The sequence below is a fragment of the Scyliorhinus torazame genome, chromosome 19, assembly GCF_047496885.1.
Source record: "Scyliorhinus torazame isolate Kashiwa2021f chromosome 19, sScyTor2.1, whole genome shotgun sequence".
NCBI lineage: Eukaryota > Metazoa > Chordata > Chondrichthyes > Carcharhiniformes > Scyliorhinidae > Scyliorhinus > Scyliorhinus torazame.
This window is the reverse complement of record NC_092725.1, coordinates 81,330,350-81,357,536: the sequence shown is the minus strand read 5'-3', so window position 1 is coordinate 81,357,536 and position 27,187 is coordinate 81,330,350. Positions and strand designations below refer to the sequence as shown.

At 45.4% G+C, this 27,187-nt stretch overlaps 1 protein-coding gene across 3 annotated transcripts in view; it reads left to right on the top strand.

Moving 5' to 3' along the window:
• The window catches only part of dcp1b (decapping mRNA 1B), a 260,055-nt gene that overhangs the window by 218,628 nt on the left and 14,240 nt on the right, over nt 1–27,187 (top strand). For all 3 annotated transcript variants that reach the window (XM_072484612.1, XM_072484611.1, XM_072484610.1), the window contains 3 exons: nt 5,752–5,869; nt 7,308–7,451; nt 14,486–15,346. In XM_072484612.1, the coding sequence (XP_072340713.1) occupies nt 5,752–5,869; nt 7,308–7,451; nt 14,486–15,346 (1,123 nt within the window). The remainder of the gene's footprint in view (nt 1–5,751; nt 5,870–7,307; nt 7,452–14,485; nt 15,347–27,187) is intronic.

Genomic DNA, 27,187 nt, shown 5'->3' with positions numbered 1-27,187 from the left:
TGAGCATCCCTCCCAGATGACCTGAACAAGTTCTATGCCCACTTTGAACAGTCAGCCAATACACACGTCACCAGCCTCAACAGCCTTCGACACAGCCATACCCACTATTACAGCCTCGGAGGTAATAGCTGCCTTCAGTAAACCTGCAGAAAGTGACAGGCCCCGATGGAGTCCCTGGGCGAGGACTCGAGAGCCTGCGCTGACCAATTGGCGAGTGTATTCGCAGATATCTTCAACACCTTACTTCTCCGCTCCGAGGTCCCTACCTGCTTCAAGAAGACCATCATAATACCAGTACCAAAGAAGAACAAGGTAGCGTGCCTCAATGACTACCGACCGGTGGCCCTGACATCTGTTACCATGAAATGCTTTGAGCGGCTAGACATGAGACTGATCAACGGCAGCCTCCCAGATGGTCTCCATTGCAGTTTGCCTACCGCGGCAACCGATCCACAGCAGATGCTATCTCTCTGGCCCTCCAATCAACTCTCGAACATCTTGACAACAAGGACACCTACGTCAGTCTGCTGTTCATAGACTACAGCTCTGCCTTCAACACCATTATCCCTACTGTGGTGTTGGGTGTTCTGACACACAGATGAGCCAACACAGTTGCATATGGTACAACGCTTCTTTATTTAAACTCACTATTTACAACTTGGTCTTTGCACTCTGCACGTGGGGGGCTCCCTGCTTGTGGTGTTTCAACAGCTCTGTCTTGTTTCCTTCTCCCCAGACCTACTGACCTCCAGGTGTCGTGCTCCTGCTTTTTATGTGGTTGGTGTTCTTGTCTGTGATTGGTTGTGGTGTTGCGTACTCTGATTTGCCTATTAGTGTGTCCATCATGATGTGTGTGTTTGAATATCATGACATCCCCCCTTTTTACAAAGATATGTGCCTACGTGGTAATAAATATGATCGTGACGTGAGTGCATCTAAGAGTGTGTGTGTGTCGTGTGCAGCATGTGTCTATGACGGAACTATGTACATGGGGCGATGTCGAGTGCGTCACATGAATCCAGTTGTACCATAACATAACAGAAATGCGAACGAGAGAAGAAGAAAAAAAATTTTGAACAGTTGTCCAGTCAGACGACATCTGGAACGATAAACAACAACAGGTTATCATGTAAAATTGTCCAACTTATTAAACATATGAACTGTATTATAAGTCCATTCTAATGGGTTTGCGACGAATTCGGGTTGACCGTCAGGGTGGCACACCACTCATCGGCTGGATTGATGGCATTGACCTTGTTGACATCAATGACGGCAACTCGGAAGGCATCCTGGTCATCTGCATCACTTAACTGGAAGTCTTGATGCGTGGGCTGGACGGTCCTGACTCGTGCGCGAGGTTGTCGAGGATGCGCCGGATCCATGGGTTGAGCCGCACGACAGCGGGCTGCGTAGTGGCCCATCGTGCCACATCTGTTGCACTGTCGGTTTTTTGCAGGACATTGCCCTTTTAAGTGTAGACCTCCACAATTGCTGCACGTCATGACGTCACGGCGTTCGTTGCGCCACTGCGCATGCGCAGTGCGATCTTGCGGTGGGCGCGCCTGCGCAGTGCGTCCCTCGTTGTGGCCGTTATTTTTGGCGCGCACCTGCGCGGGAGACCGCGAAAAGCGCGGGAAGCGGCCGCTGTCGTCCGGGCCGTGGGGCGGGAAGAAATCGACGGCCTGGATGCGTTCGACGTCGTGGGCGGCCTGGCTTGCCGATTCGACGGCTGGGGACCCCCTCCGTGCCAACTCGGACGCCTGAAATCGGGCAAAACGGCAGGTAGCATTTTCATGGAGGACACAGGCTTCCACAGCAGACGCTAAGGTGAGGCTTTTTATTTTAAGAAGCTGCTGGCGTAGGCCACTAGAGGCAACGCCAAAAACAATCTGGTCCCTGATCATGGACTCTGTAGTGGTGCCGTAACCGCAGGACTGCGCTAGAATCCGGAGGTGCGTCAAAAAGGGTTGAAAAAGCTCCTCCTTACCTTGCAGGCGTTGCTGAAAGATGTATCTTTCAAAACTTTCGTTTACTTCAACTTGAAAGTGCTGGTCCAGTTTGAGGATGACCGTGTCATATTTGGCCTGGTTTTCGCCTTCTTCGAACACCAGTGAATTAAAGACATCGGTTGGGTGCTGGCCTGCGTAGAAGAGGAGCATTGCAATCTTCGAATCATCCGAGGCATTCTGTTTTTCGGTGGCACGGATGTACAGGTCAAATCGCTGCCTGTAGAGCTTCCAGTTGGTGCCTAGGTTCCCCGTGACTTGCATCGGCTGCGGTTTGCCGGTGTGGTCCATGTCCAGAATGGCAGGTTGGTAGGCAGGTATCGATCCACTCCTGTACCATGTGGTGTTGGGTGTTCTGACACACAGATGAGCCAACACAGTTGCATATGGTACAACGCTTCTTTATTTAAACTCACTATTTACAACTTGGTCTTTGCACTCTGCACGTGGGGGGCTCCCTGCTTGTGGTGTTTCAACAGCTCTGTCTTGTTTCCTTCTCCCCAGACCTACTGACCTCCAGGTGTCGTGCTCCTGCTTTTTATGTGGTTGGTGTTCTTGTCTGTGATTGGTTGTGGTGTTGCGTACTCTGATTTGCCTATTAGTGTGTCCATCATGATGTGTGTGTTTGAATATCATGACACCTACAAGACTAATAACCAAACTCTGCAACCTTGGGACTTGACCCCTCCCTTGACTTCCTCACCAACAGAACGCAGTCAGTTAGGATAGGTAACAACACCTCCTCCACAATAGTCCTCAACACCGAGGCCCCGCAAGGATGTGTGCTCAGTCCTCTACTGTACTCCCTGTACACACACGACTGGCGAGATTCAATTCCAATTTAATCTATACGTTTGCGGATGATACGACTGTGGTGGGTCGTAACTCAAAGAATGACGAATCAGACTACAGGAGGGAGATAAATCACTTGGTTTCATGGTGTACCAAAAGCAACCTCTCTCTAAATGCTGGAAAGACCAAGGAGCTGATCATCAACTTCAGGAAGCATAGCACAACACACTTCCCTCGTCTACATCAATGGCTCCGAAGTAGAGATGGTCGATAGCTTTAAGTTCCTGGGGGTCACCAACACTCTGTCCTGGTCCACTCACGTTGATGCAACAATCAAGAAAGCCCAACAATGTCTCTACTTCCTACGGAAGCTTAAGGAATTCAGCATGTCTGCATCAACCCTCATAAACTTCTTTAGATGTGCCATAGAGAGCATCCTATCCGGCTGCATTACAGCTTGGTATGGCAACTGCTTGGCCCAAGATCGCAAGAAACTACGGAGTGTGGTGAACTCAGCCCAACGCATCACACAAGCTTGCCACCCTCACATTGATTCTGTATACACCTCCCGCAGCCTCAGAAAGGCAGATAACATTGTCAGAGACCCCTCATACCCAGGCTTTGTCCTCTTCCAAACAATTCCATTAGGCAGAAGATACAGAAGGCTGAAGACCCGCACACCCAGACATAGGAACAGCTTTTCCCCCACAGTTACTAGACTCCTCAATGACTCGCCTTTGGACTGATCTGTTCCCTGTAAGAACATTTTTCATGACGCCCTATGCTGCTCTTGTTTGGCCTTGTTCTGTACTGTAACCAATCACTATTTGTTGATGCACCACTGTCAATGTATTCTGTCGATTATTCTTTTGTCTACTATGTGTGTACTGTGTACATTCCCTTGGCTGCAGAAAAATACTTTTCACTGTACTTCAGTACATGTGACATGTGTACCTGTCCTTCTGCATATCTTTGTATCATCTGCAAACTTAGCAACAATGCCCTCTACTCCTTCATCCAGATCGTTAATGTGGATCATAGATCATTGAATTTAAAGTGCAGAAGGAGGCCATTTGGCCCATGGAGTCTGCACCGGCCCTTGGAAAGAGCGCCCTCCCCAAGCCCACACCTCCACCCTACCCCGTAACCCCACCTAATGTTTTTGGACACTAAGGGCAATTTAACATGGTCAATCCACCTAACCGGCACATCTTTGGACTGTGGGAGAAAACCGGAGCACCCGGAGGAAACCCACGCAGACACGGGGAGAACGTGCAGACTCGGGCACATGTATGTCGTGAATAGTTGAGGTCCCAACACTGCGGAACACCACTAGTCCCTGGCTACCATTCTGGAAAAGCCCTCTTTATCCTCACCCTCTGTCTTCTGCCAGTCTGCCAATCCTCTATCCATGCCTGCACCTTGCCCCTAACACCATGGGTTCTTATCTTATTTGGCAGCCTCCTGTACGGCACCTTGTCAGAGGCCTATACATCCAAATAGATCTCCTCCACTGGCTCTCCTTTGTCTAACTGCCTCGTTGCCCCCTCAAAGAATTCTAACAGATTTGTCATGCATGACCTCCGCTTGACTAAGCCCTGCTTACTCAGCCTTATTTTACCATGCACTCCAAGTACTCCGCAATCTCAGCCTTAGTAATGGACTGTAAAGCCCAGTCTCTCACCCACCCACCCACGTGCACACCCAGGCGGTATGTTCCGAGTGGCACTCGGTACAGCGACACCAGCCTGGGCCTGACTGCGTGGAGGCGGACAACAGCGGCCCGGCGAGGACACCCAGCAGCGGCTGCCCTTGCTGCACGCTGGTATTCACATGGCAAGCAGGAAACTAATGAGGAGTTTGATGCTCGCTGGGTGACGTATTTCAACAATCCTGACATTGATGCCTGGGAGCTCAGACAATGAATGAACACCCTTATCGGGTACGATCTCGTACCTGAGCCCCAAATTCTTGATGCTGCCCTGAGAGCATGCCGTAGGTTAACTGATCTAGCAATCCGCATCCTAGAAGCAGTGAAGGCGAAATCTGCCCCTACGTTATTCAAGAACTTAGGCCTACATTGACTGAACTGGGCATTCCAACCCCAGAGGAGATCGGTCTAGACAAATTATAATGTTGTACCTGGCAGTCTTCTGACTTTCGTCCATTATAATTGTACATGATGCAACCTAAAATATTACTTTATTGAACATTTGGAGTTTTGTTCTGACTAATAATGTATTATGCCTACCTGTGAACGTAATTCAGTTAAGAATGGGATGAACAAAAAAAAGTAATGGACTGTAAAATCTTACCAACGGCCAAAGTCAGGCTAACCAGCCTATAATTTCTCATCTTCTGCCTCCCTCCCTCCCTTAAACAGGGGTGTTTCATGAGCCATATTTCAGACCTCTGGGACCACCTGACTCCAATGATTCCTGAAAGATCACCACCAATGCCTCCACAATCTCCTCGGCTATCTCCTTCAGAACCCTGGGGTGTAGTCCATCCGGTCCAGGTGATTTATGCACCTTCAGACCTTTCAGCTTCCCCAGCAGCTTCTCCTTAGTGATGGCCAACACACTCACCTTTACCTCCTGACTCTCTTGAAGTGCTGGTTTGCCACTGGTATCTTCCACCGTGAAGACTGATGCAAAGTACCTATTCACTTGCTCTGCCATTTCTTTGTTCCCCATTACTACTTTAATGCTCACTACTGTTGTATACTTCTGAGAAGCTAGTTTAATGTGGCATATTCCTGGAAATTAAACATCTCATTTTCAGACAGTCTTGTTCACATCCTGAAAATAAATTTAAATAGTTCCTGATTGTCTTGGCATGTAACCCAGATCCAAGTTCATATCTAAGAATAATGTAATGTTAATTTATGAAAATCGAAGTTGTGCATTGTTTTTAAATTTTATTTAAAGTTTTACATTTCCTTTTTATTCAGCTTAACTCAGCTGGAGCAGTTGAAGGCCCAGCAAGAAGTTGGATCACCAATCACTAGTCAAAACAAAGCTGTGGACATTGTGCAGATGCTGTTCAAAGCTGAACACGAATATAACAAGGTGAGTGTGGTGACCACTGAGTAAGATCCAAGTAAAAAATGGAGAGAAATGAATGCGTGGACTATTTGCAATGAATGGAGTGGAAGATGCATTCTCAGCCTGGTTTATTCACGTTCCAATCTTATCCTCTTTTAATTTAAGATGACTGTGGTATGCTGATCTGTTGGGTAAAGCAAAAACAGTCAGTAAGCTACATAAATGTATTTGAAGCTAGTCCAATGGGTTCTGTGCCAAGTATTATACTTGGCAAAATATCCAACAGCCCTGTCGTAGCAGGAGCAGCAAAGCCAATAGTTAAACAATACTAACGTGGGACCGTTAAAATCAACCAATTCCAACTTAACAAATGATAATATATCCTACTCCTGATGCAGAACAAAATGATTGATCTTCCGGGCCTGGTCAATGGTAGGAAGGGTGCCTGTGCTTGGGTCTCATCACTGGGAGTCCATCCTTCAACATGCCCCAATTCTAAGCATCCAGCTCATAAACTATATACCATGTGATGTATATAACACGTGATATACTGTATATATCTGTGTGAAAGTTAATGCATGATTTTTGATCTTAAATATTGTAATTTTTCACTTAGCTCATGTAAAACCCTAATTTTTCAGGGTTCAAAGCCCACCACCTGCCTTACTCCCTTCCCCTCCCTGCTCCACCCAGGACCCTTCACATACTTACCAAAAGAAGGTGACAGGTTGGAGATGTCTGAGAAAGTCCTGGTGTCAACCCACTTGTCTGCTGGAAGCTGTTCAAACTGATGCTCTTCCAACACCGCAATTGATGGTGGCACACAGTGCTCCCTGAGGAGGCACAACTATGACTGTACAATCTGCCAATTTCAGATCACCGCACAGGGGCTCAGAACCATATACTGCAACTTGCCCAAATGCAAGCCCCACTACAGCAGACCTGACCTCACCAAGATGCACTCAACGTGGTCATAGCAGCTAGTTCAGGCTACTGACTAGTCAGAGTAGATTATCTGGATAGCCAATCCACTGTGTACAAATTGTATACAATTTGGCAATTTTTGCCTGAAAATTTTGACTTCTATGTCTGTATGTGCAGTAAGTGCCACCGCTGTTCAAGAAGCTTGCATACTTACCCTTCCTGGGTCTCGCCACAATTGTACTACTAGGTAGGACTATCCCAGCTTGGTACTCCTTTTCAGTCACAGGACCTTGAACAGTGTCTCATTTATCCACTCACTCATTTACACCAAGTATCTATTCTTCGCCTCCCTCATCAACTTTATCACATGCTGCCCCTTGCTGACATCATCTGTTGACTTTTAGTCAGCTTCCATGTATTTGACCCAACTGGAATGATCGTTCACCACTAGTTTTTCATCCAACAATGCAAGTTGCAATGTACCTCTGAGAAATGAACAATGGTCATTCAAGTTCAGTGTCTTTAATTTTTGTTTCAGGTCAAACAGTCCTCTGAGCCAAAGCAGATAACAACTAGTTCCAGTCTGATTCACAACAGTTCAAGCCTGATCAAACCAATTCCAATTAAATTGACTGAGATTGGAGCAGACACACGTTACCAGCAATTACAGCAACCGGACAAGGTATTGGATTTAAAGTTCACCAGTAATTCCATGACGTTGCTTATATTGTCTCTTTTTATATGAATACTCTGCACTTGCCTGGATGAGTGCAGCTCCGACAACACTCGATGCTTGACACCATCCAGGGCAAAGCAGCCCAATAAATTACTACCCCTTCCACAAACATTCACTCCCTCGATCACAGACAAACAGTGGTAGCTGTGTGTACCATATACAAGCTGCACTGCAGGAACTCACCAAGGCTCCATAGGCAGCACCTTCCAAACCCATGACCATTACCATCTGGAAGGATAAGAGCAGCAAATATCTGGGAACACCACCACCTGGAGGTTCGCCTCTAAGTCGCTCATCATCCTGACTGGGAAATATATCCCCGTTCCTTCGCTGTTGCTGGATCAAAATCCTGGAACCCGCTCCCTAACAGCACTGTGGGTGTACCTACACCTCGGGGACTGCAGCGGTTCACCACCACCTTCTGAAGGCCAACTATGGAAGGGCAATAAATGAAAACCTAGCCAGTGACATCCATATCCCACAAATGAATGTAAAAAAGAGGATAAGTAATTTTATGCTAACATAAATTTGTATATGTTCTTCTGTGGCATGTTTACAGACTTAAAAATATTATTTCTCCTTTCCAATAACTGTATCTATCTCATTCCTACTGTTTCTCTTTCAGTTTTTTATATTCCTTCCTGTCACATTTATCTGATTGTGATTATATGCATTATGATGTCCAGCTTTGCACCATTGTTTCTGCCTCTACTTAAATCAACCCCCCACTCATCTCTCTTTCATATGTCTCCTGCGGCACACCACACATGTTGGTTCTTCTTTTGTGCTCAATTTATCATTTTTTCCTTGAGATTTGTGTTATATCGGAAGATAAAAGGCAGGAAAGATTGAAGTGGAGCTGGGAAGAGTTTATGCGCATGGGTGGTTGGAAAAAGAATATGGAGCTAAAGATTGGACTAATAAGGGCTGTGAGATAAGGTTGCAAGAGCCTTGTGTTGAAATGTGTTAGCCAGTTTTTTGTGGCTGGACTTATTAGTTGGGGCATTCAGAGATCTGAGAAAATACAATTGTAAAATGGTTACAGCACAAAAAGATGTCATTCTGCCAGTTTAGTCCATGCCAACTCTCTGCAAGAATAATTTTGAGTTTTATTGCCCTGCCCGTTTCCAGTAACCATGCAAATATTTTCCATTCCAGTTCTTATCTAGTTCCCTTTGAAAGCCACCTTTTTTTTGAACATGGGTGTAAATTTGTAATATTCCAGCCCTGTGGCATCACCACACGCTGTCATCTGTTCTCTCACCCTCGCCCCCCCCACACCCCACCCATTTTAACCAGTCCCACTCAAAATTCCCATCCTCACTTTCCCCAGCACCTTTGGATGTATCCCATCTGGTCCTGGTGACCTACCAACAGTACAGCAAGTTTTTCTCTTCGCTATCAATTTTTAGCCCAATCAGTATCACAGCTACTTCATATTTCACTATGACCTAACAATACCTTCTTCTCTGGTTTTAAAAAAAAGGTGGAAAATACTCATTAATTCCTCAGCCATGTCCTCTGCCTCCATGCATAGATCCCCTTTTAAATCCCAAATTAGCCCCATCCTTCCTCACTACCATTTTACTATTTATATGCCTAAAGAACACATTTGGATTTCCTTTTACGTCTCTATCCATATTCTGTCTGCCCCTCTTATATTCCTTTTCTCTTGGCGATGACCTTCTCCGACAAGAGAGAATCTAGCCATTTCCCATTGACATTCATTGGCATTACCATTACTGAATCCCCCACTATCAACATCCTGGAGTTGACATTGATCAGAAACCGAATTGGACCAGACATACAAATAACAAAGAACAAAGAACAAAGAACAAAGAAATGTACAGCACAGGAACAGGCCCTTCGGCCCTCCAAGCCCGCGCCGACCATACTGCCCGACTAAACTACAATCTTCTACACTTCCTGGGTCCGTATCCTTCTATTCCCATCCTATTCATATATTTGTCAAGATGCCCCTTAAATGTCCCTATCGTCCCTGCCTCCACTACCTCCTCCGGTAGTGAGTTCCAGGCACCCACTACCCTCTGCGTAAAAAACTTGCCTCGTACATCTACTCTAAACTTTGCCCCTCTCACCTTAAACCTATGCCCCCTAGTAATTGACCCCTCTACCCTGGGGAAAAGCCTCTGACTATCCACTCTGTCTATGCCCCTCATAATTTTGTATACCTCTATCAGGTCGCCCCTCAACCTCCTTCGTTCCAGTGAGAACAAACCGAGTTTATTCAATCGCTCCTCATAGCTTATGCCCTCCATACCAGGCAACATTCTGGTAAATCTCTTCTGCACCCTCTCTAAAGCCTCCACATCCTTCTGGTAGTGTGGCGACCAGAATTGAACACTATACTCCAAGTGTGGCCTAACTAAGGTTCTATACAGCTGCAACATGACTTGCCAATTCTTATACTCAATGCCCCGGCCAATGAAGGCAAGCATGCCGTATGCCTTCTTGACTACCTTCTCCACCTGTGTAGCCCCTTTCAGTGATCTGTGGACCTGTACTCCTAGATCTCTTTGACTTTCAATACTCTTGAGGGTTCTACCATTCACCGTATATTCCCTACCTGCATTAGCCCTTCCAAAATGCATTACCTCACATTTGTCCAGGTTAAACTCCATCTGCCATCTCTCCGCCCAAGTCTCCAAACAATCTAAATCCTGCTGTATCCTCAGACAGTCCTCATCGCTATCCGCAATTCCACCAACCTTTGTGTCGTCTGCAAACTTACTAATCAGACCAGTTACATTTTCCTCCAAATCATTTATATATACTACAAAGAGCAAAGGTCCCAGCACTGATCCCTGTGGAACACCACTGGTCACAGCCCTCCAATTAGAAAAGCATCCCTCCATTGCTACCCTCTGCCTTCTATGGCCTAGCCAGTTCTGTATCCACCTTGCCAGTTCACCCCTGATCCCGTGTGACTCCACCTTTTGTACTAGTAATATATACAGAGGATACAAGAGCAGATCAGAGGCTGGGATCTCTGCAGAGAGTACCTTACCTCCTGCTCCCCCAAAGCCTGTCCACCATCTACAAGTGTGATTTATGTAGGAATTCAGATATATTGTATTATAGGTACTTGGTGAAGTAAAGGTTAAAAGACTGGGTTAGAATGTGTTTGACTGCTAAAATTTGTTTTCAAAGATTCTATAATTGAAAGACAACAAAACGTTTGGGAGCCAGAGGTACAATTAACCATTGCAAAAAGCTTGGGCTAATGCAGTTTGTCTTGATTTAAGGGGACTCCCTGGGGAGTTTATTCGTTTTCAGCTTGGTGACGTGATGTCATTTCTGGGTGGAATTAAGGCATCAGGCTTTTTGAGAAAGCATTTTCAGTTCAGTTCTGATCGTGGTTAAGCTGTGTGCACAGTAAAACAGTTCTGTTCTCACTGTAAGTTAGTTAAAAGTGATTAACTGTATTCAAACAGTGCATACTTGTCTGAGGAGAAGGGGGTGCTGAAACAAACTAGTTGGAACAGCTTTTAGAGATATACAGCCAGAGTTTCTGGATGTGTCTGACTAAAGTCGGATCTGTTCTGTAAAGCGGTGTCAAGCGATCTCCTTAAAGAATAACTATAAATCAAGTATTTCTCTGTGCCATTGGTATTTAAGCTGGATTTACAACTGAGGTTTATTTTCTTGTTGTTTAAGTGGGAATAAAGATAGCAATTAAGGGTACTGTATTCGCTGTATTAAATAGTATTGTTTAAGGGGTAATTGTAAGCTTTTTTCTGGTGTGATATTAAAGATTTTAATATTGTTACAACATTTCTAGTTTGGTGGGGAGGGTGAAAGCTGATTTGGCAAAGTGGGATGGTCTCCCTCTGTCACTGGCGGTTAAAATGAACGTGTTGCCGCGATTTCTGTTTATTTTCCAATGCCTACCGATTTTCCTGCCAAAGGTATTTTTTAGAGTGATTGAAGGAATGATTACCTTGTTCATATGCGGAGGGAAGGCGGCCAGAGTTAGAAAGGTGCTGTTACAGAGGGGAAGGCCGACAGGGGGTTTGGGTCTTCTGAAACTGATGTATTATTACTGGGCGGCGAATGTGGAGAAGGTGCGGAGCTGGGTCAGAGGGGTTGATTCCCAGTGGGTCAGAATGGATGAGAGTTTGTGTAGGGGGTCGGGATTGAAGGCGCTAGCAACAGTGCTGCCCCCGAAGGACCCGGGGAAATACTCAGGGAGTCCGGTCATAACAGCTTAATTGAAAAATTGGAGGCAGTTTCGCCAACACTTCGGGTTGGGGGCAGGGTCAAGGGAAATGCTGATTCGGGGGATCCACAAATTTGAGCCAGGGAAGTGGAATGGAAATTTTCGGAGATGGGAGGAAAGAGGTTTTTTAGGGTAATCTCTGAAGTATGCACGTGAAACTGGGCCCGGGCACCTCGGGAGGCCATATTCGGGGTGTCGGACCAGCCGGGGTTGGAAACGGGCGCGGAGGCAGATGTTGTAGCCTTCGCCTCGTTGATTGGCACCCCATTCCCCACCTTCAATGTTCCCTCCTTCCAGCACTTCTTGCAGGACAAGGGCAGCAGATGCATGGGAACACCACTTCCTGTAAGTTCCTCTCCAAGTCACACACCATCCAGATTTGGAACAATATCTTTGTTCCTTCACTGCTGCTGGGTCAATATCCTGGGAAATCACTCTCCGACACCGCTGTAGGTATCCCTACACCACATGGGCTTCAGTGGTTCAAGAAGGCCGCACACCACCACTTTCTTGTATGCAATTGTGGATGGACAATAAAAATGCTGGCCTAACCAGTAACCCCCCCCACATCCTGTAAAATATATTTTTTTAAACCTCCCCTCTGAACTTTCTATGTACACTGGTTCTCAACTTGTAGTAACAGCCTGACATCTGTTATATACTTCATCGTACTCTATCTCTCTCATCATCCAGGAAACTCGGACTTTGGTTGTCTTGCTATTCCCATCATGGGAACTTATTTCAACTATACCTCAAATATGTTTAAGATCTGTGAGGTCTTTACAAGGGTAGGTGGATGAGGGTAGGTGGATAAGAAGCACTCATGGATAGGTTGAGGCTTTAGTGTATTCACTGGCTCCGGTGCAAAGCCTCGGTGAGCTGGTGGCCGAGAGTACTTTGGGGAGCTGGGCGAGCATGAAAATGAGAGAGCTTGAGAAACTCAGCATTTTGGACGATCCTCTTTTGAGTCCATTAGTGTGCATCCCGTTTAACATGCTTTCAATATAGTCTAGCGTCAGGTAGATAACTCACCACCATTTAGGCCACATTTATGGCACACAAGGCTAGGGTGGTTTACATTCTGGGGTAAAGAATCCCCTGTACCTACAGTTGTCTGGGAGCTATCTTAACTAATGCTGTCCCCTCTCATTTTCCAGCTTCCTTTTCTGCTAAAACCTTGTTTCCGCGACAGTGTTGGACAGTGCATGGGATGTGCTTTTAAAATGGTTTCTTATGCCTCATAGGTTTTCCATGCTTCTGTTAACAACTTTACTTGTGGCTCCTTTCAGTGCATTTCCATATCATGACAGCCCTGCTGCCCTTGGTTGTACTGGTCACACATTCCAGTCCCTGTAGATTTGTCCTGCAGGTCTAATGAAATGAAAATGAAAATCGCTTATTGTCACAAGTAGCCTTCAAATGAAGTTACTGTGAAAAGCCCCTAGTCGCCACATTCCGGCGCCTGTTCGGGGAGGCTGTTACGAGAATCGAACCGTGCTGCTGGCCTGCCTTGGTCTGCTTTCAAAGCCAGCGATTTAGCCCTGAGCTATCTTTAAATTTGTGGGGACTTGTTTACTCACTTTATACTTAATCTGTTCAGTTTCACAGAGTCCTTCACATTTGTTGCCCATGTAAGTTCCTGTACTTTTCTTTGTAAAGTTGATTTTTACATTTGATTATCATACGTTTTTCACACATTTTCAGCCACCTAATATATGTCTTTTTTATCTTGAGATGTCTGTGATCATTCCAGTTGTCACCAAATTCTCACGCATTAAACTCCTCTGAGGTGCTCTCCCATTAAAACTTATCCATGCTGCATTTATTGAAAATATTCAGGTCAATTATCCTTTTTTCTATTACACTTTTTAATTCAAAAGTTGCCGTGTTTTCACTTTGTTTCTGGGGATTTTGAGAGTTTAGCTCTTTTATACCGAACCATTTCACCAATAGTTTCTATTTAGTTTTGCATGTGCCCAAATATTAATTTCTTCTATGTAAATAGGACCAGCAACATTTTTTTTGCCATTGTCTTTTATTTATTTTCGACTAAACTTTATGAAGTTAATACTGTTAGTCACAAAAGTAATTGTTATGGGCCAGGGTTTAGAAAACGCCAAAGTATATCATGGAGTTCACCTGACCTACAACTGTTTATCAATTTTGGTTAAGATGAGCACAAGGGCCTGCCTTTCCAGTGTTATTCAACAGAGGCCTTAAGCACTTTTAGTCAAAAACGAACTTCATTCTACAAATTTAGTTCACATTTTTATAAACACAATAAACATTTTTATCAACTACAAACATAAATACCCCACACAGCCACAGTATTCTATGTATCACCCTTAATAAATTACCCCCCTTTAACTGTTCCAATTTAATAACAAGATTCCTTAAACCAGAAACCTCTTTTTAAAGATGTGGCCCAACACACGACACTCTTACTATCTTTAAGACTTGGTATGGATACACTGTTTCCTTTTCAAAACAGCAGGTTTGAATTCCTTCCGGAAAACTGTTATCACTTTAAGTTATCAAGTAATCTGGAAGCAACTTTTAAACTGAAGACAGAGATACTTCTTTCCAACCTGTGCAATACAAAACCAGGTCAAACTCCAAGCGAAAGTAAAACTCAGAGCCACAGCCCAGCTCCACCCACACACTGACATCACTGAAGCCATGTGATAAGACAAAAACATTTCTTAAAGGGACACTCCCATGACAATGCTTTCTTTTTTAGAACACCGAATTGGGAACAAAGCATTTGAATTTGGCAGCCTTGTTTGGTGCACAAAAATCTGCTTTGACTGATGTGTCAAATGAAACACGGGAATCCAAGAATAAAGTTTCTGGTCGACCAGCTGTAGTACGTTCTCTATCTTATGAGGAGCCCAGGAGATTACCAGAGCCTGAAATTTCCCAAACTGTTAAAAAACAGTTTTGTCCTGCTATTCAGAAACTAATGTGTCGCGGAGTTGACCTGCATCCAGTGTCTGAATTACCAGAAAATCATTTCTGTGAAAACCAAAGTGAAAAATGTTTGGAAAAATCATTAGTGGGACGATTCCATTCACAATCGTCAAAAGACAATGTCTCTTCGCAGCAAAAGTCCTTTGACGAATCCAGTCCTTCAATCTCTCAGAGTACTCACAATTTGCTTCAGAAGCTACATTGTACCCAGGCATCAATTCCGACGTCATGTCCTACTGTAATAAAGTCAGAACTTTACTTTAGCAAATCTCAGAATGGTTCCCAGATGCAGCATATTTCTCAGTGTCAGTCTGCCTACCTTAGCTCCAGCCTACAAGTGCAACCTAAAATGTCCCAAGTTCCGGCATTGGACAAGGCCAAAAGAACTGCTGCCTCAAATAGTTGTAGTAACCAAATACAGGGCTCTGGTATCATACCTCCTCATGAATTGTTTCAGAAGCTTCAGATAGTCCAGCAGGAACAGCAGCATCATGCTGGGAAAATGACTCTTGCAGCTAAGTTTTCAGCTCAGCCACCACCTGTCATCAGTCAACCTAATTCTTCAATGAAGCCTTTTGATTCTCGAACAGAGAAATCCACAAGTTTGGAAAAACAGAACCTACTTTTTCAGGTAAGAAAACCTAAATGAAAGGGATTTAAAGATTATGCTATGAATAATTGACCAAAATGTTTACCAGAGCCATTTGTACTAAGATCTAATGTAACCAGATACATTTTTTAATTAATCTTCATTGATGAGAAGAAAATTTGAAGTAACAATTTTCCTTCCTTAGTTGGACAATTAAGAAGCTTCAGAACATCAGTGCTGTGTTGTATTGAATTCCTGCACCGAAAGTGTTGCATTTATGCAATTTTCCTGTGGTAATCAACCTAATTTTCGTTATACTCTTATCCATTTTGGTAGCAAAATCGAGAAGGCAGACTTTAATCTGAATGGCCATAAATTAGGAGAGGGGAATGTGCAACGAGACCTAGGTGTCCTCGTACACCAATCACTGAAGGTAAGCATGCAGGCACAGCAAGCGGAAAAGAAGACAAATAGTATGTTGGCCTTCTTTGCAAGAGGATTCAAGTACAAGAGCAGGGATATCTTGTTACAATTATACAGGCCTTGGTGAGGCCACACCTGGACTATTGTGTGCAGTTTCGGTCTCCTTATCTGAGGAAGGATGTCTTTGCAATAGAGGGAGTGCAGCAAAGGTTTACCAAACTGACACCTGGCCAGTAAAAGGCGGTGAAGAAGGGCCAGATCCATTAAGTCAAGTGCCTTTACAGTACTGATTGTGGGTCAAGAGAAGGTGTGTTTCCTACTCTGTAAAACCATTGTTCATTTCCCTCACCAACCCATTCACCATCTTGCCACTCTACCCATGCTATACACTTCGGTGATCTCTTCAATCACATCACCCCATGTGCTCTTTCCCCCTCCCCAGCTACCATGAGACCCTCCTCCCCACACTCCCTTGCCCCCCCCCCTCCACAATCAGTTGCACCTCTTCCTCCTCTAAACCCCCCAGGTGGGATGTCTTCTACCTTCTCTTTCACTGTAACCTTTTGCTGCAGGCTTTCCTATCTTATCCAACCTGGAGAAGGAATGTCAACGTTAAGGGTACTGATACTTCTGAGTTTCCTATCCAGCACTCCTGCTCCAAATAATTGACTTGGTATAATCTGGATCCCGGTAAATGACTTAACAATCTTATGCTGCAAGGTTTATATCATAAAGAAGAGGACTGTTTTGGGACAGTGACTGCAATATTAATAGGTTCAATGTAGAAATATGGGGAAAGAAATTTTAAGAATAAGGAGCTTGTCAAGATTAAATGAAAATATAATTGGCAAATAAATCATGGATGGCTAAAAGGAGACAAAAAGGTGCCAATCTGGTCAGCATCAGCAAGAGGAAAATGAGTGTATCATAGTTCAATTGGGAGATTATATCAAATTTTAAATGGTAAAAAAAGCATTGTACCCGTAACTATTAAAATAATAGAACAAATATAAAGAATGTATTTTAAAAAGGGAGATAATAGCTAAAATGGTATGCAAGAAAATGTTGACACGAATAGTAAACTGATCAGATTAGGTATAATAATGTTGTTGTGAAATGATGATTGCAAGATCATTTTCAGGAACGCAATTACAACTTTAAATGAGGATGTGGTGAATATATGTATTTACGCTTTTTCTTTCCAGTCAGGAAATAAATCTTTTTCCTCCCCTTTGTGTTTCACCCTCTGGCATCTTTTTATCTATGTGAGCATATTTTCCGTTTCTCTATTTTCAGTGACTTATTCTCGGGATATGGGCAGTACCAGCACAATTGCATTAATTTCCCATTCTTCTTTTTTAAATTTCACATTTTCTCCTATATTTGCACCCACCAACAGTAAACAATAAGCAGTAACTAATATAATGTCAATCCCCATATCAACAACAACAATCCCATCCTCCCACCAACCCCCAAACAACTGCCTGCATGTTAACATAAACAAATAACAAAAAGGAACCGGGAATCACCCATCGTCACCATTAACACATACAATCCCCCTCTCCCCAACCCCCCCTCCCCCCAGTAATGTTCGATGTTATCCAATTCTTGAAAGTGTATAATGAATAAAGCCCATGAATTGTAGAACCTCTCCAAGCTTCCCCTCAGTTCAAACTTAACCTTCTCAAGAGTCAAGAATTCCAACAGGTCCCCACGCCATGCCAGGGCACAGGGTGGAGAGGTTGCTCACCATCCCAACGGGATCTGCTTTTGGGCGATCAACAAGGCGAAGGCTACAACATCTGCCTCCGCACCCATTTCCAACCCCGGCTGGTCCGACATCCCGAATATGGCCTCCCGGGAGCCTGGGTCCAGTTTCACGTGCACCACTTCAGAGATTACCCTAAAAACCTCCTTCCAGTAACCCTCCAGCTTTGGACAAGACCAAAACATATGAATGTGATTTGCAGGCCCCCCCGCACACACATCTTCTACCCCCTCAAAGAGCCGGCTCATCACCGCCCTTGTGAGGTGTGCTCTGCATACCACCTTCAGCTGTATCAGCCCGAACCTCGCGCACAAAGTGGAGGTGTTCACTCTCCAGAGCACCTCACACCAGAGCCGCTCCTCCATACTCTCTCCCAACTCTTCCTCCCATTTTGCTTTGATCCCTTCCAGTGGTGCCTTCTCCTCCTCCAAAATAGCTCCGTAGACCGCTGACACTACCCCCTTCTCCAGTCCCCCTGTCGTCAGCACCTCCTCCAGCAATGTGGAGGCCAGCTCCTCCGGGAGGTTCTGTATCTCCTTTCTGGCAAAATCTCAAACCTGCATGTATCTAAACATTTCCCCCTGCTCCAGCCCATACTTCGCTTCCAGCTCCTTCAATCCTGCAAACCAACCCCCAAGAAACAAATCTTTTAGTGTCTTAATCCCCCTCTTCTCCCATTTTCCGAAAATTTCCATCCCACTTCCCTGGCTCAAATCTGTGGTTCCCCCAAATTGGCATTTCCCTTGACTCTGCCCCCAACCCGAAGTGTTGTCGAAACTGCCTCCAAATTCTCAATGAAGCTATTATTACCGGACTCCCTGAGTATTTCCCCGGGGCCTTCGGGAGCAGCGCTGTTGCTGGCGTCTTCAATCCTGACCCCCTACACAAACTCTCCTCCATTCTCACCCACTGGGAATCAACCCCTCTGACCCAGCTCCGCACCTTCTCCACATTCGCCGCCCAGTAATAATACATCAGTTTCAGAAGACCCAAACCCCCTGTCTGCCTTCCCCTCTGTAGCAGCACCTTTCTAACTGGCCGCCTTCCCTCCCCATATGAACGAGATAATCATTCCTTCAATCTCTCTAAAAAATGCCTTTGGCAGGAAAATCGGCAGGCATTGGAAAATAAACAGAAATCACAGCAACACGTTCATTTTAACCGCCTGTATGTTCATTTTAACTGCCTCTACGTTCATTTTAACCGCCAGTATGTACATTTTAACCGCCTGTACGTTCATTTTAACCGCCTCTACATTCATTTTAACCGCCTGTACGTTCATTTTAACCGCCTGTAATTAATTTCCCACCCTGAGTTACACTGAAAAGATAACAGCTAAGCACAGTCTCATGTTAACTTCAGACCAGAAAATCGACAGGATATAACAACTGGTCCAATTTATTTAGAAATAGGTAATAATCTTTATTAGTATCACAAATAGGCTTACAGTAACACTACAATGAAGTTACTGTGACAATCCACTAGCCGCTACATTGAGGGAAAATTCAGAATGTCCAATTCACATAACAAGCACGTCTTTCGGAATTTGTGGGTGGAAATCGGAGCACCCAGAGGAAATCTATGCAGACAAGGGGAGAACATGCAGACTCCGCACAGACAGTGACTCAAGCCGGGAATGGAACCCAGGTCCCTCGTGCTGTGAAGCAATTGTGTTAACTACTGAGCCAAGAGTTGTGAAAAGTGAATTTAATAAATCCAGCAGAAGATATTCTGATATATAGTTCATCAGAGCTCTTGCTCGCCGTTCAGCAGAGGAATCTTATGGGATAAAACAAAGTCGTGAGAATTGACTTTTTGCCCAAACGTGCTTCAGAATTTAACAAGTAGTGAAGAAGCTTTTAGGAGACTATGCTTTGGACTTCCGGTGGTGGCATGTAGGTGGAAGTTGCATGTTGGGTAGCTCCTACTCGAGGTTCTGGTTTTTGGAGTTTAATGCCCGGTTCCAGGGGCAGTTTTTGAATCAGCTGGTGCATGAGGAAGGTGGGGAATGTCGAAGACCCAGAAAGGTGGGGAATGTCGAAGACCCAGAAAAAAGCCACCGGGAAGAAGGTGGCGAGTGAAAGTTCGCTGTTGAGTAAACGGGTCAGCCTGGCAGCAGGAACGATGGCGGAACTCTGGCCAAGGTAAGGGCTGGAGAATTTGAGAGGCAATTTGCCAAGCACATGGAGGTGATGCGAAAGGAGATGATGGCTGCGATGAAGGAGTTGGTGGAGGAGTCGATGGCCCCGATGAAAGCGACGGTGTTGACGGGAGCGAGAAGAGAAGTTGAAAGGGGTGGAGGAAGCACTGTCGCGACACTGTCCTCGATGGTGAGGAGCTGTAGAGGGTGGTGGAGGTCAACAAAGGGCTCAGAGCCAAAGTGGTGGAAGACCTGGAGTATCGGTCAAGGCGGCAGAATTTGAGAATAGTGAACTTTCCGGAGGGGGTGGAGGGCCCGAGGCTAACAGAGTACTTCACAAAGAGTTGTTGCTCCCGGTATGAGCTAGACAGGGCTCATTGGTCACTGAGGCCCAAGCCGAAGGCAAACGAGACGCCAAGGGCAGTCATAATTTGTTTCCACAAATTCCACGTTAAGGAGAAGGTCCTCATTTGGACAAAGCAAAGGCATGAGGTGAAGTGGAAAAGAGCTGGTATTCGCATATCTCAGGACTCTACTGTGGAGCTGGCGAGAAGGCGATCGGGTGAAGACAGCACTCTTCAGCAATGGTGTGAGGTTCGGCATGGTCTACCTGGCAAAGCTGAGAGAGACCCACAATTCGAGGGACTTCTATTTTGAGATGGTGGAGGCAGCGGAGGCATTTGTGAAGGCCGAAGAACTGGGGTTGAGATGCGAGATGAGACGGGTTTGGCTTCGGACAGAAGTGAGGGGGGTGAAATGTTGTGTACAGCATTATCTCTTATTTCAGGATGTGCATTTGTTTTGTATTTGTTGGGGGGGAACAGTTGAGGGTTTGATTTTTGGATTGGTTGATGGGGCTTGAGTGGGTATGAGAATATTGGGATTGGGGTTTTGGCAGTTGTCTGGGGCGTGGTTTTTGAGTTATGTTTGGGTGTCCTTGTTTTCAAGGATTCAGATGAGAGACCCCGGTCAAAACAGTAACGTGGAACATTAGGGAGACCAGTGAAGAGATCGAGGATCTTTACATATTTAAAGAGCTTAAAGGCTGATGTGGTAATGCTGCAGGAGACCCATCTGAGAGTGAAGGACAAGGTGAGGCTGAGGAAGGGCTGGGTGAGCCAGGTTTTCCATTCAGAGTTCGATAGCAGGGCTTGGGTGGGGGGGGGGGGGGGGGGGGGTTGGGGGGCGGGGGGGGTGCAGGGGAGCGGGGGGGGTGCAGGGGAGTCGGACCTGGCCCTGTTGGCCAGGGGGAAGGAGTTTCAGGCAAAGTTCAACCAGTTGTCCACAGGAACGCTGTGTGCTAGTTGAGAGGCATGAGTGGGGCGGTCTATGAGCATGGGGAGAAGGAAGGGCTTATGTTGGCAAGCCAGTTCTGGAGGGAGGGAGCAGCGAAGGAGATAGTTCAGGTGTGGGATAAGATGGGGAAGCTGGTGGTGGCACCGGAGCCAATCAATAAAATATTTGAAGAGTTTCATCAGAAGTTATATAGATCAGAGCCACTGGGAGAAGAACGAGAGATGAGGGCGTTCCTGAACAGGTTGGAGTACCTGAGGTTAGGTGAAGTGGATAAGGCAGGCTTGGTGGGGCTGGTAGAGGAGCAGGAGGTGAAGGAGGCAATTGGGAGGATGCAGGCAGGAAAGGCAGCGGGACCTGACGGGTTCCCAGTAGAAATACTATAAGAAATTTAAGGATGGTGGGAATGTTCGAGGATGCGATAGACAGGGATGTCTTGCCACAGATGTTGGGAAGGCTTCGATTTCCCAGCTGTTAAAAGAAGGAAAAGGACCCTATGGAGTGTGGGTCCATATCCCTATTAAATGTAGATACCAAGATATTGGCAAAGGTTTTGGCGGCAAAGCTGGAGGGTGGTCTCCCGAAGGTGGTAGAAGAGGATCAGACAGGGTTCATGAGGGGAAGGGAGCTGTTTTTGAACATGAGGTTGCTAAATGTGATCCTGTCTCCGGCGGAGGGAAAGGAGTTGTAGGGGGTGGCGCGAATTGATGCAGTGACCGTGCTTGATCGGGTGAGTGGGGTTCTTTGATGACGGTATTGGAAAGATTTTGAATTGGGCTGGGGTTCGCAGTGTGGGTGCGGCTGTTTTACAAGGAGCTGATGGTGAGTGTTCACAGGAATAATATAAATTCGGGGTACTTTGCCCTGTACAGGGGTATGAGGCAAGGGTGCCTTATGCCCCCCCCCCCCCCCCCCTCCCCCTGCTGTTTGTACTGGCTCTAGAGTCTTTGCCATCGGGCGAAGGGGGTCGGGGTTGTGGAAGGGGATAGTGAGGTGGGTGGTGGAGCATAGGGTTTCTTTATATGCCGACGATCTATTATTGTACATTTTGGAACCCAGCACATCGGTGGGGAGTATAATGGGGCTGCTCCAAAGATTTGGGATGTTCTTGGGTATAAAGTAAATCTAGGGTCGAGTGAGTATTTCATGGCCTCCCAGGTGGAGTAGTGCCGGGAGGGGGGGGGGGGGGGCTGCCATTTTATCTGGGCGGCTACCCACTTTAGGTGCTTGGGGGTGCAGGTGGCTCGAATAGGGGGTCGGGGTTGCGAGCACTGACGATGGCACCGCCATTTACTAGTTTGGTGGGGAAGGTGAAGGCCGATTTGGCAAGATGAGACAACCCTCCCCTATCATTAGCGGGTCAGGTGCTGGCAGTTAAAATGAATGTGTTACCATGATTTTTGATCCTATTTCAGTGCCTGCCGGTCTTTTTTACCAAAATCCCTCTTCAAGGGGGTGGACAAATTCATCTCCTTGTTTGTTTGGTGGCCAGGATTAGGAGGGCAGTCTTGTAGAGAGGGCTCAGTGGGGGCGTGTAGAAGCCAGCTATTTTCTATTGGTAAAAGATAGCTATTTAGCATTAAGCCCCTAGTCTATTAAATACCACTTTAAAACTCACTCATAACCTCAGGTCATTGCAAAACACACATTCAGCATTTCAGAACATAGCTGCAAACAGAACACAAAACAGCAGAATTCCTATGCAGCTAACAAATACAATTCCGAGATAAAGTAACCCAGGGACAAGGCAAGCTCCATGGCAACAGCATAGAGACTATTGTCCTAACAAGCAAGTTTATGCGATAAGGAAGCCAAATCGCATTCCATAGCTCATACAAGAATACATTTTAGGTTAATGTTGCCTATTAATGACAGACGGCTGAGCGTTGAATCAAACTTATTTGACTCTAACCCAAACCAATTAGGATTACATCGGGGTATAGCTAGATGGCTAAAGTCTGATATGATTTAGTACAACCGTGTTAGATCATACGGCCATTTCTTACTTCATGAATCATCTATACTTTGACTTAACTATTCGCTGTCTTTCATATTTTATTTTCTGACTTTGACTTTTGAAGTTATTGCAAGCTGTTTGCCGTAAGCAAGAAAATCATTTCTGTATTACTTGAAAGTTGAATTGTCTACAAGATTGCTTCTATTGAGTCCTTTGTTAGCTGGACTTATTAGAGACTATGACTTTAAATGATTCTCAATTGTAATCAATTGAGACAAATAAAACAGATTCTTATTTGCACCTGAGAAGTTTTAACTCAAATTTCTACTGAGTTTTAGTGATCGCAAAGTGCCGCTAAATCCGCATGGTAGATCTCACAGGGAGGAGGGGGCGCCACTAGGCCTCCCAAACGTACTGTACTACTATTGGGCAGCAAACATGTGGGGCTGAACCAAGGAGGGGGAGACTCGATGGGTTAAGATGGAGGAGGGCTCGAGTAGGGGGTCGGGCTTGCGAGCACTGGCAGTGGCGCCACTCCCGCTGGCACTGAGTAAGTATTCTGTACGTCTGGTGGTGGTGGTCACTTTGAAGATCTTGAGGCAGTTTAGGCAACATTTTAAGCTGGGCGCTGGTTCAGGGGGCTGCCAATTAGGGGGAATCGTGGGTTCGAGCTGATGAGGATGGATGTGAGGTTTTGCAGATGGGATGAGAGGGGGATTAAGGAAATGAAGGATCTGTTTTTGGGGGGACGGCTTGCGGGCTTGGAGGAACTGGGAGAAAAGTAAGGGTTGATGCAGGGGGAAGGGTTTAGATCCCTGCAGGTTTGAAATTTTGCAAGGAATATGTTCCTGACCTCCCAGATGGTGCTGGCCTCCTCGATGGGTTAAGGCTGTCAGCGAGGGGGTTAGAGAAGGGTGATTGTATCAGTGGATACCGCTGCAACTGGTCCACAGCAGATGCCACCTCCCTGGCCCTACACTTCCCTGGAGCACCTCGATAACAAAGACTCCTACATCAGACCCGACTCCTGTTTATTGACTACAGCTCCACCTCCAACACCATAATCCCAGTCAAGCACATATCAAAGCTCTAAAAGCCAAAACCTCACTCTGCAACTGGACCCTCGACTTTCTGACCCATAGACCACAATCAGTGAGAATAAACAACACCTCCTCCACGATAGTCCTCAATACCAGGGCCCTGCAAGGCTGCGTACTTAGCCCCCTACTATACTCCCTATGCACGCACAATTGCGTGGCAAAATTTGGTTCCAACTCCATCCACAAATTCGCTGAAGACACGACCATAGTGGGTCAGATCTCGAACAATGACTAGTCAGAGTACAGCAGGGAGATAGCGAACCTAGTGGAGTGGTGTAACGACAACAATCTCTCCCTCAATGACAGCAAAACTAAAGAGCTGGTGATTGACTTCAGGAAGCTAAGTACTGTACACACACCCCTGCATCAATGGGGCCGAGGTAGAGATGGTTGACTGCTTCAAATTCCTAGGTGTGCACATCACCAAAAATCTGTCGTGGTCCACCCACATCGACCCTACGAACAAGAAAGCTCAACAGTGCCTATACTTCCTCAGGAAACTAAGGAAATTTGGCATGCCCACATCGAGTCTTACCAACGTTTACAGGTGCACCACAGAAAGCATCCTGTCTGGCTGCATCACAGCCTGGTATGGCAACTGCTCAGCCCAAGAGCGCAAGAAACATCAGAGAGTCATGAACACCTCCCAGTCCATCACACAAACCTGCCTGCATAGTCAAAGACCCCTCCAACCCGGCCTACTCACTCTTCCAACTTCTTCCATCGGGCAGGAGGTACAAAAGTCTGAGACAACGCACCAACAGATTCAAAAACAGCTTCTTCCCTGCTGTTACCAGACTCCTAAACGACCCTCTTATGGACTGGTCTGATTAATACTACAGTTCTGTATGCTTCACCCATTGCTGGTGTGTATTTCTATTGTGTCCGTTGTGTTGCCCTATTACTTATTTTCTTTTCATGGACAAATGATCTGTTTGAGCGGCACGCAAAACAATATCTTTCACTGTACCCGGTACACGTGACAATAAACAAATCCAAACCCAAATATAAAGATCAATGGGAGGATCCTGGAGGAGCATTGGGTGTGGTATGGAGGGCAGTAAGGTGAAATGGGAGGAGGAGCGGGGATGGAAGAGGTATTGTGGTGTGTGATGCTGCGGAGGGTGAATGCCTCAACCTGGTGTGCGAGGCTGGGGCTGATACAGTCGAAGTGTAGGGCACATGTCACAAAATCAAAGATGAGCCGGCTGTTTGAGGGAATGGAGGATGTCTGTGAGCGATGTGTGTTCACATGTTTTGGTCGTGCCTGAAGCTGGAAAGGTATTGGCGGGAGGTATTTAGCGCAATCTGGGAGGGTTGCATCCGGATGTAGAGCCTGGTCCCCTAGAAGCCATTTTCAGGGTGTCAGACTGACCTGAGTTGCAGGCCGGTGCGGGAGCAGATATCTTAGCCTTCGCCCCACTGATCACTTGTAGGCCGGTCCTGTTTGGATAGAGGTCAGTCTCTCTGCCCTGTGCCTTGGCATTGCGGGGGGGCCTGCTGGATTTTTTGACCCTGGAGAAGATGAAGTTTGAGCTGAGTGGGTGAAGGAGGGATTCTACAATTCTTTGGGTTTGTTATTATGCACTTTCGGGAGAGGGTTGCCGTTGAATGTCGAGGGAGGAGGGATGGGCAGTGGAGGGGGACTGCTTTCTTTTCTGTTTTACATTTTATTTTGTTTGGGTTGTTTTGCTTCTGTTTATTGTATGGCGAAAATGATGAAAATATGGCGGCTAAAAATATTTTTGTAAAAAATTAGACTGCTTTGCCTGCTCACTTAATTTTCAGGGAAAAAAAGACAAATTTTTAACCGTATCCATTATACATTATAAATAGTGATGGCTAATGGTACTATGACTGTAGGTGGCACTGCAATACCTCACCAAAAAACGCATTACGAGACCCTAAGATAAATGTGTGTGTGTGTCTGTGTGTGTGTGTCTGTGTGTGTGTGTCTGTGTGTGTGTGTCTGTGTGTGTGTATCTGTGTGTGTGTGTGGCTCTGTCTGTCTGTCTGTCTCTGTCTGTTTGTCTGTCTCTGTCTGTTTGTCTGGCTGTCTCGGTGCCTATAGTCTTTGGGTGTTCCTAAATCTCAGTAAATGAAATTTTAATCATTAAAGTTCAAATTATACTCAAGAATAATAGTTTGCTTCTGAAATTTAAAAATGCTTCCGCTGAAATGTAGTAGTTGGCACAAGCTCAGCATTCATGCCCTCAGAAACATCAACCCTCTGCCACTTGATGCAGATGTAGAACCTTCAATCTTTTGTGGCACAAAGCTTACATTCCGCACGCATCCTGTGACTTAATTTGTTATGTTACAAACTCAGCCACAAAGAGAGCAGTTACTCACAAACCTCCATCTCAGCCTAAGCTCCGATGAAACCCAAAAATTGCTCAAAAATAAAATAATATATTAGTCTCCCCTCTCTTGCCTTCATTCTTGTTGACATGTTTAAACTGTCCACTCCATTCTCTGTAATATTCCAAGACACATCTAAGAAAGTTAACATATACTTGTAAAATAATTTACACATGTTTTAAAGCATGGCTGACATTCTACATGTGGTGCCTATTTAAAGCCAATAGTTTCCAGATGACCACAAAATATGCTGCCTGTTTCAAATTGAAGGTTTGTCAATCTGCAAAGCACAAATGTATTTTCCACGATGCTATGCAATCAGATTTTCTTCATTCTTAGTAACATACAGTGAAATGAAAGGTCAAATTACACTCCAAAACATAGTTTGGTACAAGTCATGTGAGTTAATTGCTCATACCCATTTGTCGCGCTGAAAATGACTTCCAAATAAATGGCCTGAAGCCAGTGATTTGTGATCCATTAGTGATGTGCATTTCAAAGTAGCAAAACATTTCTGCCATTGTGGCTTGATACTATTTTGAATCCTTATTGAGTTCTGAAATACATACCAGATAAAAGTGGGTCAGTTTTACGTTCATCTCGATAGAATTTGGGTCATAATTAATATTCTAGAAATACCCCCACAGGCAACCCAGATCTCTGTCTAAGGGGATTTAAAGTAGACCTAACAACACTAACAAACCCTAAAGATTCTGAGGCTTGTGGGTAATCTCCTGTGAATGCAGGAGACTAAAATAAAAATAGAAAACACTTAATATTGTGACCTATTGTAATTTGTAACTATTGCATATTCTGTACTGTTCATTTAGTTAGTATTCAG